The sequence below is a fragment of the Ranitomeya imitator genome, chromosome 8, assembly GCF_032444005.1.
Source record: "Ranitomeya imitator isolate aRanImi1 chromosome 8, aRanImi1.pri, whole genome shotgun sequence".
Lineage (NCBI taxonomy): Eukaryota > Metazoa > Chordata > Amphibia > Anura > Dendrobatidae > Ranitomeya > Ranitomeya imitator.
The window spans coordinates 56,676,822-56,703,499 of record NC_091289.1 but is presented as its reverse complement, the minus strand read 5'-3'; the positions used below and the strand labels follow the sequence as shown (position 1 = coordinate 56,703,499).

At 43.8% G+C, this 26,678-nt stretch overlaps 1 protein-coding gene across 1 annotated transcript in view; it reads left to right on the top strand.

Moving 5' to 3' along the window:
• The window catches only part of CSNK1E (casein kinase 1 epsilon), a 60,188-nt gene extending 34,245 nt beyond the window's left edge, over window positions 1-25,943 (top strand). The window contains exons 3-11 of the mRNA XM_069736971.1: window positions 4,290-4,400; window positions 5,873-6,021; window positions 9,470-9,698; window positions 10,446-10,616; window positions 12,891-13,039; window positions 13,426-13,618; window positions 14,743-14,882; window positions 21,864-21,925; window positions 24,594-25,943. Of these exons, the coding sequence (XP_069593072.1) occupies window positions 4,290-4,400; window positions 5,873-6,021; window positions 9,470-9,698; window positions 10,446-10,616; window positions 12,891-13,039; window positions 13,426-13,618; window positions 14,743-14,882; window positions 21,864-21,896 (1,175 nt within the window). The 3' untranslated portion in view covers window positions 21,897-21,925; window positions 24,594-25,943. The remainder of the gene's footprint in view (window positions 1-4,289; window positions 4,401-5,872; window positions 6,022-9,469; window positions 9,699-10,445; window positions 10,617-12,890; window positions 13,040-13,425; window positions 13,619-14,742; window positions 14,883-21,863; window positions 21,926-24,593) is intronic.
• The last annotated feature ends 735 nt before the right edge of the window (window positions 25,944-26,678 follow it).

Sequence of the window (26,678 nt, the reverse complement as noted above, 5' to 3'; positions counted from 1 at the left end):
CTTATACATGGTTATTAGATCGCCCCTCAGTCGTCTTTTTTCTAGACTAAATAATCCTAATTTCGCTAATCTATCTGGGTATTGTAGTTCTCCCATCCCCTTTATTAATTTTGTTGCCCTCCTTTGTACTCTCTCTAGTTCCATTATATCCTTCCTGAGGATATAATGCTAAAGCGGGCTGTCCCCTTTTTAGAAAAGTGGACCCCAAACGACACCAGTAATGTAAACTAACCAAAGCGGCTCCCATAACCGCTGCAGCTAGTCACTGAGATCAGTGATTGGCTGCAGCGGCCATGTGAGATGTCATCAAGGTTGGAGTAGTTTGCAGGTGCTGGACCTGGACAGAATTAGAATATGATCTTTTTTATTTGACTTTTTCTGATTTATTTAGAGGTCAGTGCTTTTTTTCCTTGACGCGTTCTACTCTATAGACTTGTTCACTCTGCTGTTTGGCGGATAGGACTTGACTACTCAAGTCAGTGAAAAATGGACGAAGCATGGATGTCATTTGTAAGGACCAATTTGCTAGGAGGCCCCCAATATATGATAGCGGGGATATGTTTGGGTTGTACATGTAACCGCTGTGACTCCTGTGTTGCCTGGCTCTTTCTGTAATAGGAAGGATATCCCCAGTATTCCCCAGAGCTCGGGAGCTGATTTCTGTGCTGTGGAGAAGGGAAAACAGGATGTTTCTTGCCATTATAGAGAGCGTGGAAAGGGGGGACAGCTGCAGTGTAAGGGGTCCTTGCTGGGGGCTCTGCAGCTGCTCATACAGCCATGTTGGCTATCGTGCGGCCTGGGCTCAGCAATGGGGCTGTTTATGGATTGTGAGGGAGCAGAGAAGGCTGGAGACATGAGGGATCTGTGTGCACATGATGGGAGGAGGAGAGCAGCTCCCTGCCCCCTCTCCGCTGTCCTCCCCGCTGTGACTGCCCCCATCTGCTGGGCCGGGCCCACAGCTTCTGGTTTATCTCTCATTAGACATGTAAAGCAGTATCACCCAAGGGCCACAGGAGATCCAGCCAGGACCTCTGCGTGTTTACTTAGATTTGCCTAATTTGGGCCCATTTATTGTGGATTTCTGTCAGAATCGTTCCATCTCCATTCTCACATTCCGTGATGTTCCATGATGGCACACAAGCATTACATTGCTTTAGTTATACATCTGCCTTCATCTCCTCATTAATGCTTACTTTACTTTACCTCCGTTGTCTCCTCAGTTGGATTTAGGATTTTTTTTTTTTTTTTTTGTGATATTTTCTGACTTATGCTCAATTATTTTATACCCCTCTGACACAGAGAGGCTAGTCGTGTGACCGTGGTTAATGACGGACATATTAGTGTCAATTAAAGGGAATCTGTCACCAGGTTTTTGCCGTCTAATCTATCAGCATAATGTAGAGGCAGAGACCTGGATTCCAGTGAGGTTTCACTTACTGGGCTATTTTTCTTAATTTTGATAAACCCCTGATTAAATGGCAGTATTTTTTTTATCACTTGAGGACTAGAAAAACAGCTGCCATTTAGTTCTACATTACTCATGAGCTCTGTGTAAACCCGCCCGATTGGCTATTTTCTGGCTATGCACAGTGTACACAAATGCCAATCAGTGGTGTTGGCGGTTTATTAACTGATCGCACTGCAGAAACGCAGTGTGAGCCGAGCCTTAGGGGCCAACACCTAAATTGATCATAGGTGGATGGCTACATTTACACAGTAGTGTCAGTTTTTACATCCAAGAAGTACAGATTGATTATTATTTTTTTTTTTTCCCAAAAAAATCATTCATTTTATAGCCATTTTTTTTTTCCTCATCACTTTTTGCTGTGTGACTAGTGCCATTATTCTCTATTGTTCAGGTTATTTTCAAGTGTGCTGTTTGGAAGAATGTGTGATTGTAGCCTAATTTGAGTATCCTTGGCGGCCAGAACTGTTCATTTGCAGAGCTGCACAGCTCCATCGGCAGAATAGTGGCCGCGGCTGGGTACTGCGCGGCTGGGTACTGCGCGGCTGGGTACTGCGCGGCTGGGTACTGCACAGCTGCCACCTATTGATTTGAATTGGAGGCGATTGTCTAGTACCCGGCCAATATACTATTGACAAGGCTGTGCTGAGCAGTCCGGCTGCTGCCGACATCGGGAACAGCTGATCATCAGGGGGTACCGTTCATTGCACCCCCACTGATCGGACATTGATGACCAACAGTGCTAAAGTCCTGAACAACCCCTTTAAGTATTGAACAGTTTTCTAATAATTTACCCGGTGTCAATTGAGAATAGAGACCTTTTGATAAGAGATAATAAAGCAGAGTATCGAATGATGAAAACCTGATACTAGGATTCCTAGATCTTTATGGGAGTAATTGTACTTGTACTCCATGATCGTCTACAGGTATATTGAATTCTGGATGAGACTTGTGAGATGTTCAATAATAGTCATTAGAGGGGCGGCAGATCAGGGCAGAAGAACACAGGTGGTGGTAAGAGTCACAAGACACAGCCAATTGATCAATGGATGCAGAGTTTGTTTTCCTTGTTGTGTCTGAATTGATCGTCTGGGTAACAATCTCCCCTTTTGATCTTTGGTTTGTATTGGAAGTGGTAATCGTCATCCTTTTGTCTAAAAGGTACATTGGTGCTTTAGGGCAATCTCCTTGGAGGTCCCTTGAAGGATCCTATCTGCTCTGTATGGAAGCCCCCATGTATGCTTCACCTTACTACAGTCTTTCACCGCTAAATTAAATTCTGCTCGGTTGGAGATTCCTAAACCTTGTTGTTCTTGATTGCTTTGTTAGAGTAAGCATTGGTGTGTAAATGAAAGAAGGCAAAGTAGTCAATCTGTAGGCCCACACAATCTAGGAACATGGTGCTCCATCCTGTCTTTTCAAGATATTACACAATGACATATGGGCCATTCTTGTAGGACAGAGGGTGGTATTAGATGGGACTTGTTTGGTAAAGTCTGGGAATTGTGCAACATTTTCCTCTGTGGCCACAAGAATACAAGCCCTTTGACTGATGGGATGCTGCCAGGTCTTCTCGAGAGCATGGAGGCTCCACAAGTCATAGCCTGACTTGCTAAGCAAAATCACAAACTTACTAATCACTACAGTAAGTGATCTAATATGGAGTCTCAATGGCCTCCCTTAAAGGGCTTGTCTAATTTAGAAAATGGGATAATCTGAGTTACTAGCAGAAGATCCTCCGTTCAGAATCATCAACTCTTGTGCAGAGTGGTTGTCCCTCTGGAGGACCTGTCCTAATGGCTGCCAACGTAACGTCTTAAAGGTATTTTCCACCTATTTGATCTTGAACGGATTGGTCATCAGTATCAGATTGGTCGGAGTCCAACACCAAGCACCCCACAAAATCTGTGTACATCAGCCCCTGCTAAAGCTGAGAACAACTGTTCATGGAGCGGGACATAATAGGAGCTGATCAGCAGTACCCTGAAGTGACCACTAGACACGTGATGGCGCTCTTGTGTTCCACTCCGTATACGGTTTACAGCCGACCTCTGCTGGGGCTGCAAACAGCTGATAGGTGATGGTGCCGGATGATGGACCCTTCCCATCTGATATTAATCACCAGTACCGAACATGGAGAGGTTTTCCACTCCAGACCCTGCAACAATAGAAGTGTCATTCCTTCCTTACTTTCCTTAGGTGCTCATTCAGACATTTAGTTTTTTAGGTGTGAGAAAATCAATCTGATTTTCATCAGTATGTTTGCCTTGGGGTTTTTTTTTTCTTTTTTTTTTTTTTAAATCCTTGTCATCAGATTGGTGTGGACTTTTAAGGGAACCTGTCATCCGAAAAAAATGCTATTGACCTGCCAACATGGAGGTTAATATGCAGGTTAATGGAGTTTATTAACCTGCCCGTGCCCGGTGCCCGCACTTAACTGAACACCGCAGGGAGAAAATGAGAAAATAACCAGGAAGGTTATTTCTTTTTTTTGTACTATTGAGATAATTTCTTAAAATCATAGAAAATCATAGGTGCAGTGGGAGGGCACTCTGCTTATTTCCTCCAAATAGAGTCCAGAAAATTTGGTCTATGATACCAACATTCTGTGACGTCCTACATGACCTCGAGGAGTGGATCTGGTGCTCTGACATTTTGAACCAGGAGGCCTCTTGTATGAAGGGTTCTCCTTGAAAGTAAAAGCTCGATTTGCATGAAGGAAAGGTAGACGGGTAATTTGTATCATTGAGGGATCTGTGCGGACAAGTTTTATGATGTGATGTACACAGCAGGAGACATTTGTTTGCTTCTCATGTTTCCACAGGTGCAAATATTGCCACCGGCGAGGAGGTCGCCATTAAGCTGGAATGTGTGAAGACAAAGCACCCTCAGCTGCATATTGAGAGCAAATTCTACAAGATGATGCAAGGGGGAGGTGAGGACTAAGGGTCCTGTGGCTTCAGCATTACCAATGGAGGCTACCAGTTTTCTAAGCCCTATAGAGGTTGCCTTTGTAGAAGTAAAAAACGAAATGTAAGCTAGACTGCGATTACTGTATTTTGCTTGATTTGAGATCTCCTAATCCCAGAATACAGCGTCTACTGCGGTGGCCACATAGCTAGTGCTCACATCTACGTCCCGTCTACGGTGGCCACATAGCTAGTGCTCACATCTACGTCCCGTCTACTGCGGTGGCCACATAGCTAGTGCTCACATCTACGTCCCGTCTACGTTGGCCACATAGCTAGTGCTCACATCTACGTCCTGTCTACGGTGGCCACATAGCTAGTGCTCACATCTACGTCCCGTCTACGGTGGCCACATAGCTAGTGCTCACATCTACGTCCCGTCTACTGTGGTGGCCACATAGCTAGTGCTCACATCTACGTCCCGTCTACGGTGGCCACATAGCTAGTGCTCACATCTACGTCCCGTCTACTGCGGTGGCCACATAGCTAGTGCTCACATCTACGTCCCGTCTACTGCGGTGGCCACATAGCTAGTGCTCATATCTACGTCCCGTCTACGGTGGCCACATAGCTAGTGCTCACATCTACGTCCCGTCTACTGCGGTGGCCACATAGCTAGTGCTCATATCTACGTCCCGTCTACGGTGGCCACATAGCTAGTGCTCACATCTACGTCCCGTCTACTGCGGTGGCCACATAGCTAGTGCTCACATCTACGTCCCGTCTACTGCGGTGGCCACATAGCTAGTGCTCACATCTACGTCCCGTCTACGGTGGCCACATAGCTAGTGCTCACATCTACGTCCCGTCTACTGCGGTGGCCACATAGCTAGTGCTCACATCTACGTCCCGTCTACTGCGGTGGCCACATAGCTAGTGCTCACATCTACGTCCCGTCTACGGTGGCCACATAGCTAGTGCTCACATCTACGTCCCGTCTACTGCGGTGGCCACATAGCTAGTGCTCACATCTACGTCCCGTCTACTGCGGTGGCCACATAGCTAGTGCTCACATCTACGTCCCGTCTACTGCGGTGGCCACATAGCTAGTGCTCATATCTACGTCCGTCTACTGCGGTGGCCACATAGCTAGTGCTCACATCTACGTCCGTCTACTGCGGTGGCCACATAGCTAGTGCTCATATCTACGTCCGTCTACTGCGGTGGCCACATAGCTAGTGCTCACATCTACGTCCCGTCTACGGTGGCCACATAGCTAGTGCTCACATCTACGTCCCGTCTACGGTGGCCACATAGCTAGTGCTCACATCTACGTCCCGTCTACGGTGGCCACATAGCTAGTGCTCACATCTACGTCCCGTCTACGGTGGCCACATAGCTAGTGCTCACATCTACGTCCCGTCTACGTCAGGCCTCGGAGCTCAGCTGCTGATGACAATCTGCTTTTGTCTCTTTCCATTACCGTCTTATCTGACAGTGGGAATTCCTTCTATCAAGTGGTGTGGAGCCGAGGGAGATTACAACGTGATGGTGATGGAATTGCTTGGCCCTAGCCTAGAAGACCTTTTCAATTTTTGTTCTCGCAAGTTCAGCCTGAAGACGGTGCTCCTCCTGGCCGATCAGATGGTAATTACGATGCCTCTACGATGGAGGAATTTATATGATCTTTTTATTTTTAGGAATTGGATACAGGATCGCGATCATCCGAGGAGGTGTTCGCTCTAAATACAGTCTAGGGATTCCGTAAAATTAACTTTCCATTTGCCATCTTCAAGGATCCAGCATTGGCAACTCCATGGTCCAGAAATGAGGACGTCCCCGTTTCCCGGTCACAAAACTGCTGGTCTGGGATGGGCGGCAGCAGTCAGGCGACATCAGATGTTTCACTCGCTGACCGCTGCAGCCAATCCCAAGCCCTAGTGGTTCTCTGATATGGGAACAGCGATGCCTTCATTTTAGGTGCCGGAGTAGCCTTTGCTGAAACCTCAAATGATGGCAGATGACCTATTGTTTATAATAATAATAATATTTTTTTATTTATATAGCACCAGCATATTCCACAGCACTTTACATTATGGTATTGTTTAAATCAGATTGAATGTTACCGTAAATGTATTTGAAATGAAAATCTATTATTCTTCCATATCCTTGTCTAATATTTTATGAAAAATCAGAAATATTGCAGTTTTCACACTCGCATATAGACATTTTCCTGGACTTCTTTTCTGTACAGAGCTTTTCAGCAATTTCATTATCAGAGGTGGCACCTGTGTACAGTACATAACACCAATATCCATCATTCACAAGAATGTCACAGCTCATCCCTTGTGTGCGCAACAAGTAGGACTCTTAAATTATTAGCCCAAGTGGCCACCGTGAAAGGAGCTAAATGTTGTGTATAAATTGCCACATAAACGGATTCAAACAATTGTCTATTTTATGATGACAACCCCTTTAAAAAGAACGTATCTTTAAAAAAAACAAAAAAAAAACAGCAGTGGATGTGTTAAAATATGAGCTACACTGTACTCGCATGATCCAGCATTGAAGCTCCAGTAGGTGTCCTGGTCTATTTAGTAATGGCCGGCATGTATCCTTTGCCAGTGATCATGTGCCATACTACTTCCATTGCCGGGCGGCGGTTCTAGTAACATGGTATTGATTGGCTGCAGCGGTCAGGTGTCGGCAGCTTGTAAATAAAAGCCATGAGCCCTGCTCTGTAGCCATGGAGGAAAGAAGCAAGCATAGTTTTCTCAGGTTTTTTTTATCTTCTCCTCACAAATGCTGTTACATGTTAGTTTTTTTTTTAGGGTTGGACAACTCGTTTGAACCCATTCCTGACATGATGTTGCACATGTATGTTACATGTGGGGTGCTGATTTATGAAGCGAGGTCTGGAGTTGTACTACTTTTATTCCCTGAACAGGAATTTGTCAGCAGGTTTTTGTAATGTAATCAGAGAGCAGCAAGATAAAGGAGCAAAGAGCCCGATTCCAGCGATTTATCACTTACTTTTGTTTGGTGCTGTTCTGATAGAATCCCTGCTTTATCTGCTGTAGATGTAGCTGAGCTCTGTATAACCCTGCCCCCTCCGCTGTTTGGCAGGTTGCTGACAGAGTGATCAGTGGTGGGGGTGAGGTTACACAGATTAGCTGGACTGCCTAGCACGCAACACCTAGTCCTGCTGTAATAATCTCCTACTGATAAAATACTGATTGTTTTGTAACTAGGGCAAACTGCTGAGCAAGTGGCACATCCTGGAATCGGAGTCTCTGCCTGTATGTTATGCTGCCCTCAGATTAAATAGTAAAAATCTGCTGACAGGCTGAATGAATGTAAAGGTGTTTTCTCAAGTTGGCATCTTCAGGAGTACGCTGCTCCCTACCCCAGTGGGAGGGATGATCGTACACTCATCAACACTCATTTTGGACCAGCAGGATGGCCATGCTGCTGAACCAAGCTGTGCTTTCTACCATTATACCTCGCATTCACTGACCCAGCCGGCTTCAGAGTGGGCTCCTTTGGTCATGTATGGACTGCAGGGTGACCGCTCTCCCCGCCATCGAGAAGTAAACTATAGCATTAGAAAGGCCTCTGTACTTGGGAACGGAGAGGATTTTTTAATTGGGCGTAAATTGCAAATCTGCTTGTTTTTACAAGGACCTTTTTCAATTTTACCTATTCATAAACTCGAGACAAATCCTTTAAATGATGCTTTTCATCTGAGTCACAGGCGGAGTATAGGCGACCATAGTATGTCCTACAGTTTAGAATATACGAGACAGGATCGCAGGTCCAGGTCCCTTAAGGCTAAGTTCCCACCATGAGTAGTTAGTGAGTTTTTGATATTGCTGCATTTCTGCACCTATTATGTCAATTGGGTTACTTTGCCTTTTCTTTTTTTTTATTACGTTGTTTAGTGCAGTTTTTGCCAGCGTTTATCACCTTTTTGCCGCTGCGGTTTTTGTCTCGTTGGTATGTCATGTTTTAAGTAAAGCTTTGTTTGATACTTACTTCTATTTGGCTTTTATTGAGTCATGTGCCGATTACATATGCTTTTAGTGCGATTCCATAACGGAAAAACACGTGGTGTTTACCTGCGGATTTTCCACATTCTATGTAAGTCTATGGGGAATATCTGCACATAGCACTCAGCGTGCTGGTAGGAGAAATTGTCATGTTGCGGATTTGAAAAATGTACCACAGGTCAGTTTACACTGCATTAAAGAAAAAAAAAAAAACAGTGGCCATAAAAGTTCTATAAATCCCATACACTTTGCTGGGACTGTAGGTTGCTATTTGTTTGTTGTTGTTTTTTTTGCTCCTTGAAAAACTCTTGGGAACGTAGCATAAGGGGACGAAAGTATAGCAGTTTACAAAACAAAATTATAAATATAAAGAGTAAATTTGAATCACTTTTTTTTTTTTTTCTCCCCTTTTAAAAATAAAGAAAATAAGAAACTTTCAGGTCTGCGAGAAAAAAAATCAAGATATAAAATAGTGTATGCTGTAAAGCAAATATACAAATAATTATAATATAATGAAAATAAACAAATACAAATAAAAAATATTGTAAATATAAAAGAGAAAAATGTGAATAGCCCTTTATTTTTTCTCCTTCAAAATAAATGAAAGAAACTTTCCGCTCTATGAGAAAAAAAAATCTAAATATAAAATTATGTATTCTGTTGACTGCTGTAAACAAATGCAGAATTAATAATAATAATATAATAGAACCGAAATACAGAATTGCCCTTTTCCAGTAGCTACGCCTCCCGTCCCAATCCAAAAACAAAATAAAGCAACAAAAAGTGATCAAAATATCGTATGGACCCCAAAATGGCACTAAAAAAAAAAAAAGATTACTGCACAAAAAACAAGTTCTCGTACAGCTCCAATAATAAATGAACAGAAGAAAAAGTTGCAGGTTTTTTTTTTCACTGCTAGGTCAATGGAAGAATGGCCATTCAATGACAAACAAAAATTAATTTGTTCACAGGAGGATTGTGTTAATTTTAAAGCTGTATTGTACATGCCGTATAGGTCTCCTGACTTTTTTCTTCATGTATTACAGATAAGTCGCATTGAGTACATTCATTCCAAGAACTTTATTCATCGGGATGTTAAACCAGACAACTTTCTGATGGGACTTGGAAAGAAGGGAAATTTGGTGTACATCATTGATTTTGGCCTTGCCAAAAAATATCGCGATGCTCGGACGCATCAACACATACCCTACCGAGAAAACAAGAACCTGACCGGGACTGCAAGATACGCCTCTATAAATACGCATCTGGGCATAGGTGGGTGATGGTAGGAATATGTACCCGCCATATATTTGTGTCCTGCCAAGGCATTCCTCCTCTCCACTTTATATAGCACTCGCCGCTTTTGACCACTTTATGAACAATACAAGTGTAACCATGGTTACTTGAAGGGGTTGTCCACCACCTATACAACCCATTTTTAAATAAAGTGGTCCATCTTGTAAAGTAAAAATAAGATCTTCCCCTCCCACACCAGCGCTGTTCCAGCAATGTTGGCGCCTTTTCCTCAGAGCTCACTTGACACTGTCATGTGAGCCCTGCAGTCATTTGGCCTTGGTCACTTTATTTAAAGAGGTTGTCCAAGTAATTGTGATTTGAACTTGGCTAAATTGTTGCTTTCGGGGCTAGCACGGGAGCTCGTTCCATATATGCCATATGCACATCAGCCGTGCATGTGCGACGCGGGTTCGTAAAAGGGTCCGTTCCACTGTCCTGAAGACTTCACCAAGCGGAATATTCACATTCTTTGTTAAAAGTAAAATTGGAACTATCGCATTATTATATGTGAAAGCGGATTTGTCTCCAGTTTTCACAATCCAATCTGGAAACTTTATTATAATGCATGGTGTTTGCCTGATGAGGCCGGTGTACTTGTAACATCTGTCCAGAATCCAGCTCTGTTTTACTAACTTGTATATGCCATTGCTAAGCAATATTCCATAGCTCTTGTATGACGGATTTTCAGAAAGGTAACTTCTTGTTGGCCTCACTTTTTCCTTGTAGAGCAAAGTCGTCGGGATGACTTGGAGAGTTTGGGATATGTTCTTATGTACTTTAACCTCGGCTCGCTGCCCTGGCAGGGATTGAAAGCTGCAACCAAACGGCAAAAGTATGAGCGCATCAGTGAGAAGAAAATGTCAACCCCTATTGAGGTCCTCTGCAAAGGCTACCCCTGTAAGTATTAGCAGATCAGCGATTAATTTCTCATACCGATTTAGCATGACGATACAATCTCCGCATGCTGCGCGTGCGTCCGAGAATCTGATCACGCACACTCATACGCACTCGGACAATGGAGAAGATGGAGAAATGAAGTTCTCCATCTTCTCTGCACCTGAGCTGCGATTCTCTCATGCGACAGAATCTCACCACATTGAGATGACCCTGATCAAGCTCTGACAGCGTGACCCCAGCCATAAATACTATATGAAAATTGTCTAAGAATTACACATTGCACAGGGCTGGGTCCTTGGTTAGCAATATGCGGACATTGTGAGTTCTTGCAAGGGTTAACAGAGCGATCATGCCCCCTTCTGGCTCCGTCACCTATTGCATCCCTGTGGCTACATTACATGATCACATTATGGCAGATGACGTGTGCGCACAAGAACATTGAAATAACGTTCTTCCCATACAGTAGATGAAAAGCAGAAAATTGTGTTATTTTGCCTGCAGGGCTGTAAATCGGCATCTCCAGTGTTTAAAAAAAAAAAAAAGCGCTAAAAGGGAGAGACCCCTCTGTTTGCTTGTTGTGGCATATTTCGTTGCACCAAATTGATTTGCGCACGTTCTAATTTAAGTGTTTGATAATGACACTATTTAAAGAGAAGCTGCCATCAGGTCAAAAGTGCCTAGTTTTTGCTCCTTTTTTATTCTTGCTGCTCCTCATGACACGGAGTATTCGGTTTTGATGTGTGTTTTTTTTTTTTTGTTGTTTTTTTTTTAAATGCACTATAGAGTTCCAGCGATATAAGACTTTGGATTTAGTGCAGATGATTATGGTCTTTACCGAGGGCAGAACTTACATGATCCTCTGGGGCGGGGCTTACATGATCCTCTGGGGCGGGGCTAGGTGTCACTTTATCATTACCTTGTGAGCACCCCCACCTTGATAGACCATAAAATTAGCACTGAGGGGAAAAACATATCTCTGGAACTGTTTGGCAGCTTGGGGAGCAGAGGGAATAAAAGAGCAAATACTGACTATTGTTGATGATGATATGGGGTCCTTCTGTGTTAGGTTATATGTCCTTTTTATAATGGAAGAAAAGGTTTTGCTCTCCGCATCTTATTTAAGGTGGGCAGATTAAGGTCACTACGCACATAAGGTCAGCTGAATGATTGTTCAGCCAGCAGCAATCTGCCCGACTCCTCCATACACAGGAAAGCTTGGCCGAGCCTTCCTGTGGTCTGTATGGTGGAGACGCTGTGAGGCTCCTCTGCAAGCGACTTATCTGTCGGAGACCAGAAGGATCGGCTGCTGAAAATCTAACGTGGGATCCTTGTCTGACATACATCTTCTTGTATAAGGGAAGAGACCCCGCAGACCCCCATAAACATCAGGCGATATTGGCCAGTTCAGCCAAATTTAGTCCCGTTTTCGGTGGCTTTAAGGCTAAAGAAAGAAGGATTGGGAATGTTGAGTATCAGAGCTGAAGAAACTTTGTTTTCATGGAAGATGAGCCACAGGGAGCGTGTTTGATCCCGTCTCCTGTTTGAAAATGCGTGCGCAGCTAGCCAAACTGAACGTGTGTGTATGGGGCGCAGAAGGGATAGATTTTGGCTAATGCAGCTTTCCTTAATGATTAAAATGATGCAATTCCTTTGAGATCCCTGGTGTTTGCAGGTATGAGTCCAGTGGGTGGTCCTATCAGTGATTGCCAGCCTTGCCTGTACTGTGCAGGCAGATACAGCTTTCAGTCACTAGAAGGACCGCCCACTGGACTCATGCATGCAGGTGTCAATTATTTCAATGCAGAAAAACATAGATTATACTGAATCTTTTTCAACAAACCTATATATCATTCTCCTCCTCTATACTGTCCACAGATCAAACTGCATGTTCAACGTGACAGATTTCCCTTAAGGCTCTGCATGCTGCCTCCATCCTCCAGTACCAATCTGTTGGCTCACATTGATGTCAGCTGTCATGTTATATACACCCTGCTGTACTGACTGTATGGGAATATAGGGGATTTACAAGTCAGACGAAGGGGCACAGTGTGCGCTCCCTATCCCACTGTCGGATGCCAAATGATCTGATTTTTGCTTCTGAGAAGAACCTGAGTGTATGGTGCCATATGAAGTCTTGTAGTGTGGTGCTGGAGGGACTCTGTGTGCCTCTGTATGCACCATAACCAAATATTCAGGGGGCAAGATGGAGACGTGAATTTATTAAAAACAAAAAAAAACCAATGTATTAAGCCAGTGTTTCTGCTGTTCTTTTAGCGGAGTTCTCCACATATCTGAATTTCTGTCGTTCCCTGCGATTTGATGACAAACCAGACTATTCGTACCTGAGGCAGCTCTTCCGTAACCTCTTCCATCGACAAGGCTTTTCATACGACTACGTGTTCGATTGGAATATGCTCAAATTCGTGAGTATTTTTTTTTTTTTTTAAATTAGTTTTCTTAATGATATTAATACTGTTTTATGATCAGATATACATGTAAGCTTGGTTCTTACAATATAATGTAGAATGAAATGCATATTCAATTTTTAGATTTTGATTTTTTTTTAATTGGTTATGTTGCTAATTAGTTATTTTTAGTACATTCCTTAACTTCCATATGTTATTTGCAGTGTTACATGGATTCATTAGTTGTTTAGCAAGTGTACGTTTTGTTACCAACCTTCTGACGTTTGCTAATAAAGTGCAATATCCGGGATTACAATTTGTATAGCGTTGCGGCCGAGAACCACAAAAAAAGAAATATTTGCTTTTCTATTCAGAAAACTAATTCAGTTGTGTTTGATTTGTAGGGTGCAGCTCGGAATCCAGAAGATATGGACAGGGAAAGAAGGGAACATGATCGAGAAGAGAGAATGGGGCAGCTTCGAGGTTCCGCCACTCGGGCGCTCCCTCCGGGCCCTCCCGCAGGTGCTGCCCCTAATCGGTTAAGGAATGGAGGAGACCCTGTAGCTTCCACACCAGCCTCAAGGATTCAGCAGAGCGGTCAGTACTTGCCAGTTGCACCTGTCTGTTCTGCATTATTAATGAACTTGTCTAAAATGTTGTTTTTTCTCCCAGAGACTGACCAACCCCTACAATATAACCTGGGGTCCTGTAGAGCTGATGTATCTAGCTATGACTGTACTTGCTGAAAGACTTTAATGTCCCCATCCGTGTCATAGCACTGTCACCTTAATAAAGTAGTACTCTACTTAAAGCGATTGTCCACTACTAGGACATTAACATAAAAACACCTATACTCGCCTCACGTGCCAACGCCATTCCGGCAGTGTCGGTACTCGCGTTTTTGGGGCTCACGTGATGTTGTTGCATCACGCAAGCCCTACGACCAATCAGCGCTGGCGTCACTGTCCCCATCTTGAGACACATAAGTAATCGAGGAGTCGGGACTGTGACTGAACACTCACTTCCTCTTGATTACTTATACATCTGAATTTCGGGTAGATTGACGCCAGCGCTGATTGGTTGCAGGGCTCGTGTGACAAGACATAACCTCATGTGAGCCACGGGTCTGCGAGTGCCGACACCGCTGGAACCGCCTGGGCACGCGAGGTGAGTATAGCGGGCAAACAATAAGATTAAGAAAGGGTAGTCCTAGTAGTGGACTAGCCCTTTAAGGTCGCCATACACATTAAATCAAAGGAAGTAGCCGATTTCGACTGTCACTACCGATCGCCGCCTGGTTTGATAAAACGTCCGGTCATTTGTAATAGTTCAAAACATTGGTCAGATGTGGGTTTTGTTCGAGTGATTATCTGCACTGGCTGCATCTAATTGCTGTTGTTTGCAGCCATTGCAGATCAGCGACCAATGTAAGAATGGAAAGTTAGTACAAAGTGGTTTTGCCTCCCAAAAAAAAAAAAGATGCATCCAAGCATGATTTCTGATTTCGGCCTAGAATATTTCCCATAGAGCCCATCAGTGGTGTTGAGTCTGTGCCACAATGCACCTGTGACTCCTCCAGGGCAGACCGGCTGGCCCTTTGTCAACATGGCAAGCTATCTGTGCTGAGCTGGGCTGTCTTCTCCTGCTTACTATCACCATGTGCATGCTCGTGGCGGTGTAACAGGTGTAATATACACTCCGTTTTCCCCCTGTTGCTCCAGGTAACACCTCCCCTCGGGCAATTTCACGGGTGGACAGAGAACGAAAGGTCAGCATGAGGTTACATCGGGGAGCCCCAGCAAATGTCTCTTCCTCTGATCTTACAGGGCGACAAGAAGTGTCCCGGATTTCCGCATCACAGGTAACTGTCCTCTTGACCCATTGGCATTTAGATGTTTGTCTTTCTTTTGTTTGCACAAAGATGCATGTAAGTTTGTGCACCCCTGGTCAAAATTACTGTTATTGTGAACAGATAAGCAAATTGAAGATGAAATGATCACTAAAAGGCAGACAGTTAAGATGGCATATTTCCCCTTGTATTTTAAGCAAAAAATATGTATTGTAACTTGTTACATTTTAAAAATTACAAAAAGGAAAATGGACTGATGCAAAGGTTTGGGCATTCTTTAAGATTTGTGTGCTCAGATAACTTTGACCAAGGTTCGAAACCTTACTTAGCCTGTTAGGGTTATGGCTTGATCACGATCATTGTTAGGAAAGGCCAGGTGATGTACATTTCCCAGCTTTATAAAAACCCAGCCTCCTCTAACCTTGTGCTAAAAAACCAGCAGCCATGGGTTATTCTAAGCAGCTACCTAGCAATGAAAATGGGAGAAGCCCACTAAGCAGGAGAAGGCTATAAGAAGATGGCAAAGCATTTTCAAGTTGCCCTTTCCTCAGATCAAAATGTAATTAAGAAATGGCATTTAACAAGTGGCTAATATATGGTGCCAATATTCAAAAAGGGCTCTAAAAGTGAACCTGGAAATTATAGGCCAGTAAGTCTAACCTCTATTGTTGGTAAAATATTTGAAGGGTTTCTGAGGGATGTTATTCTGGATTATCTCAATGAGAATAACTGTTTAACTCCATATCAGCATGGGTTTATGAGAAATCGCTCCTGTCAAACCAATCTAATCAGTTTTTATTAAGAGGTAAGCTATAGGCTGGACCACGGTGAGTCATTGGACGTGGTATATCTCGATTTTTCCAAAGCGTTTGATACCGTGCCGCACAAGAGGTTGGTACACAAAATGAGAATGCTTGGTCTGGGGGAAAATGTGTGTAAATGGGTTAGTAACTAACTTAGTGATAGAAAGCAGAGGGTGGTTATAAATGGTATAGTCTCTAACTGGGTCGCTGTGACCAGTGGGGTACCGCAGGGGTCAGTATTGGGACCTGTTCTCTTCAACATATTCATTAATGATCTGGTAGAAGGTTTACACAGTAAAATATCGATATTTGCAGATGATACAAAACTATGTAAAGCAGTTAATACAAGAGAAGATAGTATTCTGCTACAGATGGATCTGGATAAGTTGGAAACTTGGGCTGAAAGGTGGCAGATGAGGTTTAACAATGATAAATGTAAGGTTATACACATGGGAAGAAGGAATCAATATCACCATTACACACTGAATGGGAAACCACTGGGTAAATCTGACAGGGAGAAGGACTTGGGGATCCTAGTTAATGATAAACTTACCTGGAGCAGCCAGTGCCAGGCAGCAGCTGCCAAGGCAAACAGGATCATGGGGTGCATTAAAAGAGGTCTGGATACACATGATGAGAGCATTATACTGCCTCTGTACAAATCCCTAGTTAGACCGCACATGGAGTACTGTGTCCAGTTTTGGGCACCGGTGCTCAGGAAGGATATAATGGAACTAGAGAGAGTACAAAGGAGGGCAACAAAATTAATAAACGGGATGGGAGAACTACAATACCCAGATAGATTAGCGAAATTAGGATTATTTAGTCTAGAAAAAAGACGACTGAGGGGCGATCTAATAACCATGTATAAGTATATAAGGGGACAATACAAATATCTCGCTGAGGATCTGTTTATACCAAGGAAGGTGACGGGCACAAGGGGGCATTATTTGCGTCTGGAGGAGAGAAGGTTTTTCCACCAACATAGAAGAGGATTCTTTACTGTTAGGGCAGTGAGAATCTGGAATTGCTTGCCTGAGGAGGTGGTGATGGCGAACTCAGTCGAGGGGTTCAAGAGAGGCCTGGATGTCTTCCTGGAGCAGAACAATATTGTATCATACAATTATTAGGTTCTGTAGAAGGACGTAGATCTGGGGATTTATTACGATGGAATATAGGCTGAACTGGATGGACAAATGTCTTTTTTCGGCCTTACTAACTATGTTACTATGTTACTAAGAACAGCGAATGTCAAGATAGGTCTAGAAGACCATGCAAAATTTCAGTGAGAACTGCTTGTTGGATTGCTAGAGAGCCAAATCAGAACCCCCGCTTGACTGCAAAAGACATTCAGAAACATTTAACAGACTCTGGAGTTGTGGTACATTGTTCTACTTTTCAGAGACACCTGCACAAATATAGCATTCAAGAGTCACCAGAAGAAAACCTCTTCTGCATCCTCTCTATAAACTTCAGAGTCAGAAGTATGCAAAAAGAACATCTAAACAAGCGTGATGTTTTTCTCAAAAAGTCCTGTGGACCGAGGAGGTTAAAATAGAAGTCTGTGGCCACAATGATCAAATGTATTTGTGGAGAAACAAGACCACAATATTTCAGGAAAAGACCATCTTGCCAACCATTAAGCATGGGAGTGAATCAATCATGCTTTGGGTTTGTGTTGCAGCCAATGGCACGGGGAACTTTTCATGGGTAGAGGGAAGAATGAATTCAGTTAAATTTAAACATATTCTTGATGTAAACCTTACACCATCTGTCAGTAGCGTAGCTACCAAGGGGGCGGTCGCCCAGGGCCCCGCGCTCTGAGGGGGCCCACCCGGAGCTACGCTACTGTAACTATATACAGTTACATTCTGCGGCAGGGAGAATCTATCTCCCTGCTCTGGCGCCTGGCCGCTATGGGGCCCCTGAGCAGGCGTGGGGGGCCCCCGATGACAGCAGAGGGCCCCCCGCAGTCATCGGAAGGTCAGCTGTACCGGCATTTAGCTGATACAGCTGATCGCATTGATGGGAGAAGGAGCACTACACTGCTTCTCCCATCATCCCCCTCTCAGCGTATGACGTCACTAGCCGGCGCCCGCTATCAGGAAATGAGCGGGCACTCAGAGCTGCGGAGGAAGAGAGGTATTTATTTTTTTTACGGGTGCTGCCTTATACTACAGGATCTGCCTATTGGGGTGCTGCGTTATATTACAGGATCTGCCTATAGAGGTGCTGCCTTATACTACACGGTCTGCCTATGAGGGTACTGTCTTATACTACAGGGTCTGCATATAGGGGTGCTGCCTTTTCCTACAGGGCCTGCCTATAGGGGTGCTGCCTTTTCCTACAGGGTCTGCCTATAGGGGTGCTGCCTTATATTACAGGGTTTGCCTGTAGGGGTGCTGCCTTATATTACAGGGTCTGCCTATAGGGGTGCTGCCTTGTGCTATAGAGTCTGCCTATGGGAGGTGCATTGTACAATATAGATTAGGCCTATGGGGAGTGCATAATACTGTATGGAGGATGGGGAGTGCATTATACTACATTTAGGACTATCTGGTGCATTTTACTATATTGAGGACTATCTTGTGAATTATACTATATGGAGGCTATCGTACAGTGTGGAGATTACAGTGAAGGGGCCATCATTCTGTGTTGGAGCCATCAAACAGTTTGGAGGCTACTAACTGGTCAGTATACTGTGTGGGTGGTACTTAACAGTGAGGGGCATTATACTGCGTATAAGAGAGCATCATACTGTGTATAGGGGAGCTGTACAGGGGGGAGACTCGGGACATTATTCAATGTGAAGTGGGCACTTATTGTTAAAGGGGGACTCAGGTTACTGTGACTATCAAAGGGGCACACAGGGCATTATTACTTTCTAGGGGGGCAAAATTTGGGCACTGTTTTCTAGGGCACTTGCACCCGGCATTACTATATTATCGAGGGTGCTTTAGAATTTAGATGGCACAGACAACCACACAGCAGGTGCAGTAATAAAGACACATACGGCAGCAGCGGCTCAGTATTGGGGTATCAGCAGGATGAGGGGTTTGTGCAGGTTGAGATGGTGATGGGGCTGGATGGTGATGGGGCTGGAATATGAGAAGTTAAACGTGTTCTTTGCAGCCGAGTCCTGGGTGGAAGAAGTTGTCATGTCAGTCTAAGCCAGATGGCAAAGACGGGAAAAATGAACGATTCCATCAGAAAGAACGTCCTCTGCCCATTTTCCTCTTGTAATTTTTAAAATGTGTGATTATATATGTGTGTGTGTATATATGTATGTATGTGTACATACATACATACATACATACATACATAGTCATCTTTAATTTTAGTCCTTTTTAGAGATTATTTTATCTTCAGTTTGCTTAACTGTTCATAATAACAGTAATTTTGACCAGGGGTGCACAAACTTACTTGCCACTGTAGTATGTGTCTTTATGCACCATAAATGTTGGTGTATATGGTGTGGCCTCCCTTCCCACCTACTTATTTTCCGATCACTACTCTTCGATGGCTCTTGTAAAGTTAGAGCTGCCAGTCAAGAAAGTGAAGGGCGGATATGGATGGATGGAAAATACCGTATATACTAGAGTATAAGCCGAGACCCCTAATTTTGCCACAAAAAACTGGGAAACTTAATGACTCGAGTATAAGCCTAGGGTGGAAAATGCTGCAGCTACCTGTAAATGTCAAAAATAAAAATAGATACCAATAAAAGTAAAATTAATTGAGACATCAGTAGGTTAAGTGTTTTTGAATATCCATATTGAATCAAGATCCCAATATAATGCTCCATGCAGTTCATGATGGGCCCCATATGATGCTCCATATTAAAATATGTCCCATATAATGCTGCACAAATGTTAATTATGACCCCATAAGATGATCCATAGACACATTTGCCCCATACAATGCTGCACAAATGCTGATTATGGCCCCATAAGATGCTCCATACAGACATTTGCCCCATATAATGCTGCACAAATACTGATTATGGCTCCATAAGATGCTCCATAGAGATATTTGCCTCCCATATAATGCTGGACATGGCCCCATAAGATGCTCCATAATATTTGCCCCATATGCTGTTGCTGCGATTTAAAAAAAAATCACATACTCACCTCTCGTCGCTCAGGCCCGTGGCACTTGCTATATTCACCTGTCCTTCGTTCCACCGCTGGGCGCCGCTGTGTCTTCCGCGTCCTCCGCACTGGTGCTCAGGCAGAGGGCGGCCCGCACACTAATCGCGTCATCGCGCCCTCTGAACTGAGCGTCACTGCAAAGGACGCAGAAGACACAGCGGTGCTGACGGTGGAACGAGGAACAGGTGAATATAGCGCACTTCCCCCGCCATACTCACCTGTTCCCGGCGCGGTCCCTGGACGTCCCTGGTTCTCCATATTAAGATATGCCCCATACAATGCTGCACAAATGTTGACTATGGCCCCATAAGATGCTCCATACAGACATTTACCCCATATAATGCTGCACAAATGCGGATTATGGCCCCCATAAGATGCTCCATAGACACATTTGCCCCATATGCTGTTGCTGCGACTTAAAAAAGAAAAAAAAAAATATATATATATATATATGTACATACTGACATGCTCATCTCTCGTCACTAAGGCCCCCGGCGCTTGCTGTAGTCACCTTTCCCCGTTCCACCGCCGGGTGCCACTGTGTCTTCTGCACTGACGTTCAGGCAGAGGGCGCACACAAACCACGTCATCGCGCCCTATGACCTGAACGTCACAGCAGAGGACACGGAATACGGAGCAGCGATGGAACGCAGACAGATGAATTTCGCGCAATGCCCCCGTTATACTCACCTGCTCCTGGCGCGGTCCCTGGTTCTACGGGCGCCGGTGAGTATTGTTAGACAGCTGCCGCTCCCCTGCCGACACCTGGGAATGACTCGAGTATAAGCTGAGAGGGGCAATTTCAGCCCCAAAAAATGGGCTGAAATTCTCAGCTTATACTCGAGTATATACGGTAAATAAGTGAGAAGGAGCTCTGAACAGCTCCAAGGATGCACCGCTCAAGCACCTCTGCTTGGTTTAAACAATCATTCTGTCCTGAGAATCCCCTTAAGGCCGGAGTCACACTACAGCGAGATACGTCCGAGTCTCGCAGGTTAAAAACAAGCTGTGGCACCGGCACTCCGGAGCGGAGCGTGCGGCTCCATGTATTGCTGTGCGGCCGCACGCTTTTTAGCCTGCGAGACTCGGCCGTATCTCGCTGTGTGTGATCACGGCCGAAGGCTAAATTTGTTTTACCTCAGTACTTGTAAGCCAAGACCAGGAGTGGGTGATAAATCCAGAAGTGGTGACGTGTTTCTATTATACTTTTCCTCTGATTGTTTGACTCCTGGTTTTGGATTCAAATACTGAGGTAAATAAACCTCACCAAATACTGAGCGTGTGAACGTGGCCTTAATGCCATCTGATTTCTATGTGACTCTTGGGCCACGTTGAGTATTTGGTCAGTATTTTACCTCAGTATTTGTAAGTCAAAACTAGGAGTGTCTGAAAATTACAGAAGTGGCGACGTGTTTCTATTATACTTTTCCTCTGTCTGTTCCGTTCCTGGTTTTGGCTGATAAATACTGAGGTAAAATACTGAGCAAATACTCAGTGTGAACGTGGCCTAACTTGTTTCAACACGTATTGTGGTCCCTATCTCTTATTTTTTGATGTCTTGAACTGCAGTGACCCTGTCATTGTCTTTTTCACATGTTGCAGCCGGGGTACTTTTTTCTGCTGCGATTGTGGTACGGCTCTGATCGTAGAAGAAAAATAATGCAACTCATTTCAGGCCCATTTAGACTAGCCAATAATTTTGAACAAATATTCTTTATATCATTCATTCACCTATTTATTATAGGTTTAATTAAAAATGCTGGCAATTGCCTAACAAACGAGCAGAACTTTTATCAGGAGATTGGATTTTAAGTGTCTGCAATGAAATTCTCGTTCGTGGTAGCACTTCTGTGTAAACAGGAGATGTGCGGCTGACAACGAGGATTGTTTGAGCACAGAAAGATCATATTAACAGTTGTTCTGTGAGAACACAATACAGGCCGGCCTGTGTAAACCAAGCCGGTCAGCTCCTCTAAATGGATCCTTCTGACACAGCGTCTTGTAATTACTGACACTTTTTTTATTTTTATTTTTTTTAGGCCAGCGTACCGTTTGACCATCTTGGAAAATGAAGGCCGTCACCGGACCAATGTTTGCTTAGGTGAGATCTCTTTAAATCTCACATAAAATTACCATGAGAAATGATGAAAATAATGGGACTTGTGGTGCTGTAACCTTAAGGGTGAAAAAAAAAACAACTATCCAATTGGTGCAGGATTGTGTGGGGTTTGGTGCTCTAGAAGGGATATCCTCACTGTCGTGCACAGTCACATGGCCAAACGTTCAAGCTCCAAACACACGAATGGATCTGTGCAGCGGTAGATAAGATCTTTCATATGGAAAAGATTGGCGCACTTCTAATTAATTCCTGTTATTAGCAAGAAATATTGAGCTGTCACTCGGGCTGAGCGTGCAATGCCAAGTCGGAGGCTGAGCCGTTCTTTGCAGTCTTCCTAAACCCTTGTGACGTGAGATGTCTCTTTATCCATTACCATGCAAATTGGGTTCTCCAACAAAGCATCCTGGAAACTATTAATTTTGCGGCCATATAGTGTCACTCCATTGAGCACCTGATGATCCAAATTTAATGGACTCCAAATATATGAAGAGAAAATGGAGGCTGACCTTTCTAGTAGGCTTAGTTTTTGCAGCCTGAGCTGTTCCTCTTCTTAGATGGATTATCCCACTATAAATGTATGAACGCTCAGTGTCTGACCGCTCCAATTCCCCATTTGTCTCCATAATAGTGGTTCCTAGATGCCTGGTGAAAATGGAGTGGTATAGTGTATGACCCCCCACTCCATTCCTTTCTATGGGACTGATGACTGTCACATAAGCGCACTACCTCTCCGTTCACACAAAGGACTTTGGGGCGCCCATTCTTGGGATCGGTTAAAGTCCCAGCAATAGCACGCCCAGTGACACATTTACCACCTATCAGAGGAGGTTGGGGGCATACAAAAGATAACTGGTGTAGGTGCTGTTTGGTAATGCCAACCGGTGCTACTCACCGTCTACACAAAAGCATATGGATCATCCTTGGCTCTGGAAAAACTCCCCTAAATTCCAACTATTTAATTAGCAAACATCTTAATACATTCCCAATAAGCATATGAAACAGAAAATTGGTGAACATGTGACAGATAAGCTGGAGTAATATACTATGTATTTTATTTATATTGGTCATTAATTCCACAGTGCTTTAGAGGCATCATCTCTGTCCCCGTTGGGGCTCATAATTTAAGTTCCCTACCAGTATGTCTTTGTAGTGTAGGAGGAAACCCAGGAAAACATGGGGGTAGCATACATGGGGAAAACGCCTTGCAATGTTGCAAAGTAACAGTGCTAACCACTGAGCCACCGTGTAGGTGAATTATGCAGCCATGTATCACCAAAGCCAACAGTTACCCAGCCTCTCATAGATTAGTAGGTGGATCAATCACAAATCAACAAGACTGTCCCTAATTGTCCTTGTTCTTATATGCCTCCCTGACGTGCCATAGTGCCTGGATGGATGGTGCCTGGATGGTCGTGCCATGATGCCTGGATGGGTGGTGCCATGGTGCCTGGATGTGTGGTGCCATGATGGTCGTGCCATGGTGCCTGGATGGGTGGTGCCTGGATGGGTGGTGCCATGGTGCCTGGATTGATGGTGCCATGGTGCCTGGATGGATGGTGCCTGGATGTGTGGTGCCATGATGGTCGTGCCATGATGCCTGGATGGATGGTGCCTGGATGGGTGGTGCCTGGATGGGTGGTGCCTGGATGGATGGTGCCTGGATGGGTGGTGCCATGGTGCCTGGATGGGTGGTGCCTGCATGGTCGTGACATCCTGGGGCCATTGCACATCATTGCTATGTATGGAATGATCGCTTCTTCACCTGACCATAGCTTACCAATTAACCTAAATGGTATAGGGGGAAAAGCTTTGGGGCCAAGGTACATGAATCGAAATTAAAGTTATTCTGCCTATATGTCCATGTAAGCCAACAAAGACAGGAAGTTAAGTGGCATCTTGTGTCCGTTAACATATATCTTCATGGCAATTGATACACCCAATTACTGTTCCCATATTTAATAGTATGGTATGATGTACTAATTACTGCATAGTAATAACATTTGGGTGCCTAAGCGAACTATTGGTATGGTTTGTGGTTGGAGGTTTGGGTGTGTTTAGATTTTGGGGTCCCTTTTTAGGGAGAGATGACTGAAGTTGGGGGCACCTTCTTGCACTTTTTATTGGGTGCCAACCTCTGTGGTCAAGCATGCATATGAGAACAGGGATAATTAGGGACTCTTATTAATTTGTGACTTGATCCACCTGCTATGTACAGTTTAGCTTGGGTAACTGTTGGGTTGGCGATGCATGGTTGCATAATTCACCTGTATGTAGTAAAGCACTAGCTTTATCTGTCACATCTACTACCTTCCATAGTATACCTGTTCCATAGGCTTATTAACCCTTTTATTCATTTTATTGCCCAATTTTTAATGCCAATGTGCGATACTTGGGCAATTTTTAATATGCAAAAAAAATTACAGAATTTTTAGGGAAGGCTTTTGATTGATATTTTCTGAATGCCACATGACTTTTAGATCTTAAAAAAAACCAAACCTGGAATGCTTCCAGGGGAGAATTGCTATATAATATGGGGCTTTATATACCATGAGTATGGGTACAATATCTACACGTTCTCGCTCTTGTTGTGTGACTAGGGGGATGTTATAATATATTAACACTTGTTCTTTTCTCTTTTTTTTCTTTCCAGTGTCTTCACTGTATTTCATTTTCTTTTAAAGATGACAAAATTTACATTTTTAACTTTTATTTTCTGCCAATGAGGAGAGCCGCGCAGAAGACGCTGGTTCCAGCAGCGCAGACACAAGAACCTGTGCATCGTGGAGGGATTTACCGCTCCCCTTTCCTTACCGACATACTGGCAGACCAGGGACAGCAGATGTTCTTCCTGCTCCTTCTAAAACTGAACACTACATATAGATATATACTGTATATATTCTTTTTATTTTTTAGCTTACTCTCCCCAAACCACCATCCCCCCCCTCAAAAAAAACAAAAAACTTTAAACGTTACATTTTTCTAAATGTAAGATTTTAGCTGTACCTTTATTTTTTTTTTTGTTCCTAATCACCTTTCAAAGATGAGAAGAATTAGCAAGTTGGAAAAAGAAAAGACTTGTGACCATTACAAGACTGAAGCCTTTCCTAGGTACGGGAGCCGGGGTTGGGCTCCATTCCCCTTCCAGCCGCCACCTTAATTAACCACGGAAGGGATAAATGGGGCTTTACTGTCATTAAAGGTCCCGGAGTACGCAGGGATGGAGAGGGGCCTAATTCCTGATCCACAGTGGAGGCTTAGCTTGCTTTTAGTATGCACCTGCTCCAAAGAACCATGCAGATTTTGGAGAAAAGGGTGGAGTGGCCTGACCGGTGGGCGATCCCAGCAGTTACTGGCCGTTTTATTTCTAGGTTAATAGTATTTTAGTAGTAGGTTTATTGTTCGGTATCTCCCACTGTGGCTGCTAGTGGCTTGTGGTCTAATTCTTTTGAGAAAAAAAAGGCAAAAAAAAAAAAAACCAACGCACATCCTTCTGCACCTCCCCCCTGCCCTTCTGCAGTGACGAGAGACTGAGACGGCTGCTTTTTGACTTTTTTTTTGTTTGTTTTTTTCTGATGAAGACTGTGAAGGTGCATACATAATTCTAGTGAGGGTTGTAAATGGTTGGGATAGTCCCGGATGGTAGGATACCGAATGTTGGATCTCCTATTTCTCACCGTGACCTGGACAATCTCCATCTGTACCACCAGATGGCGCCATGTAACGTCGAACTCTTACACGCCCTCCAAACGGTTTCAATATTTAACAATGTTTTGGTTTCCTAATTTATTTACTATATATTATCGTTTTCATTTTTATTTCTAGTAATTTTTATTACTTTATAATTTTAAGAAAAGGGGAAAAAAAATCCTATTTTGGGGGGGAGGGGAGACTCAACTTTTTGGGGGGTTTTTTGTACTTCCTGTGTAAATATAGACTTTTTCAGCTTTAATGTGTTTGTTAATTTGAGGTAATAAAGTAGAAAATGATAAAGTGGTGAAAAGGTGTGCTGACTTATTTTCTAGATGTTAATGCAGCTTGTGTGTAGTACATTGTGGCGTGAGCTTTAAATAGGACCCGTCACCAGGTCAAAAAAGCGCTCTGTTTTGGCTCTTATTTTATTCCCGTTGCTCCCAAGTATTACCATATTAATTTTTTTTAAATGTGCCCATGTAGTTCCAGAGATATGGGCCTTATACTGTGTTCCAAATTATTCTGCACAAAGAGTTTAGGAGTGATAAGGTTAGAATTGTTTTGTTTGTCATTTAAGCTCATTGATGGTGATGTGTGTCAGGGCTCTTTATATCACTGAAAGCAATTGCAGATATCTGTGCAAATTAGTTTGGCAGTTGTGTCCAAATAAAGGCAAGACTACTTAAGAAGGCTGTTCCACATTATTAAGCAGCCTACATTTTTGGCCAAACTGGGAAAGAAAAAGGATGTGTCGGCTGCTGAGAAGCAACAAATTGTGGAGTATTTAGGACAAGGCATGACTACAATCAACATTGCCCAGACACTTCATCGTGATCATCGCACAATCAAGAAGTATGTAGCTGATCCCCAGCACACACGTGTGCGGGCTGATAAGGAAAAATTGAGGACTCTTTCCAACAGGCAATTGCGTAAGGTTAAAAGAGCAGCTGCAAAAAATGCCTTGTCATAGCAGCAGACAAGTTTTTGAAGCTGCTGGTGCCTCCGACGTCCCCAGAACAACAAGATGCAGGGTCCTTCAGAGGTT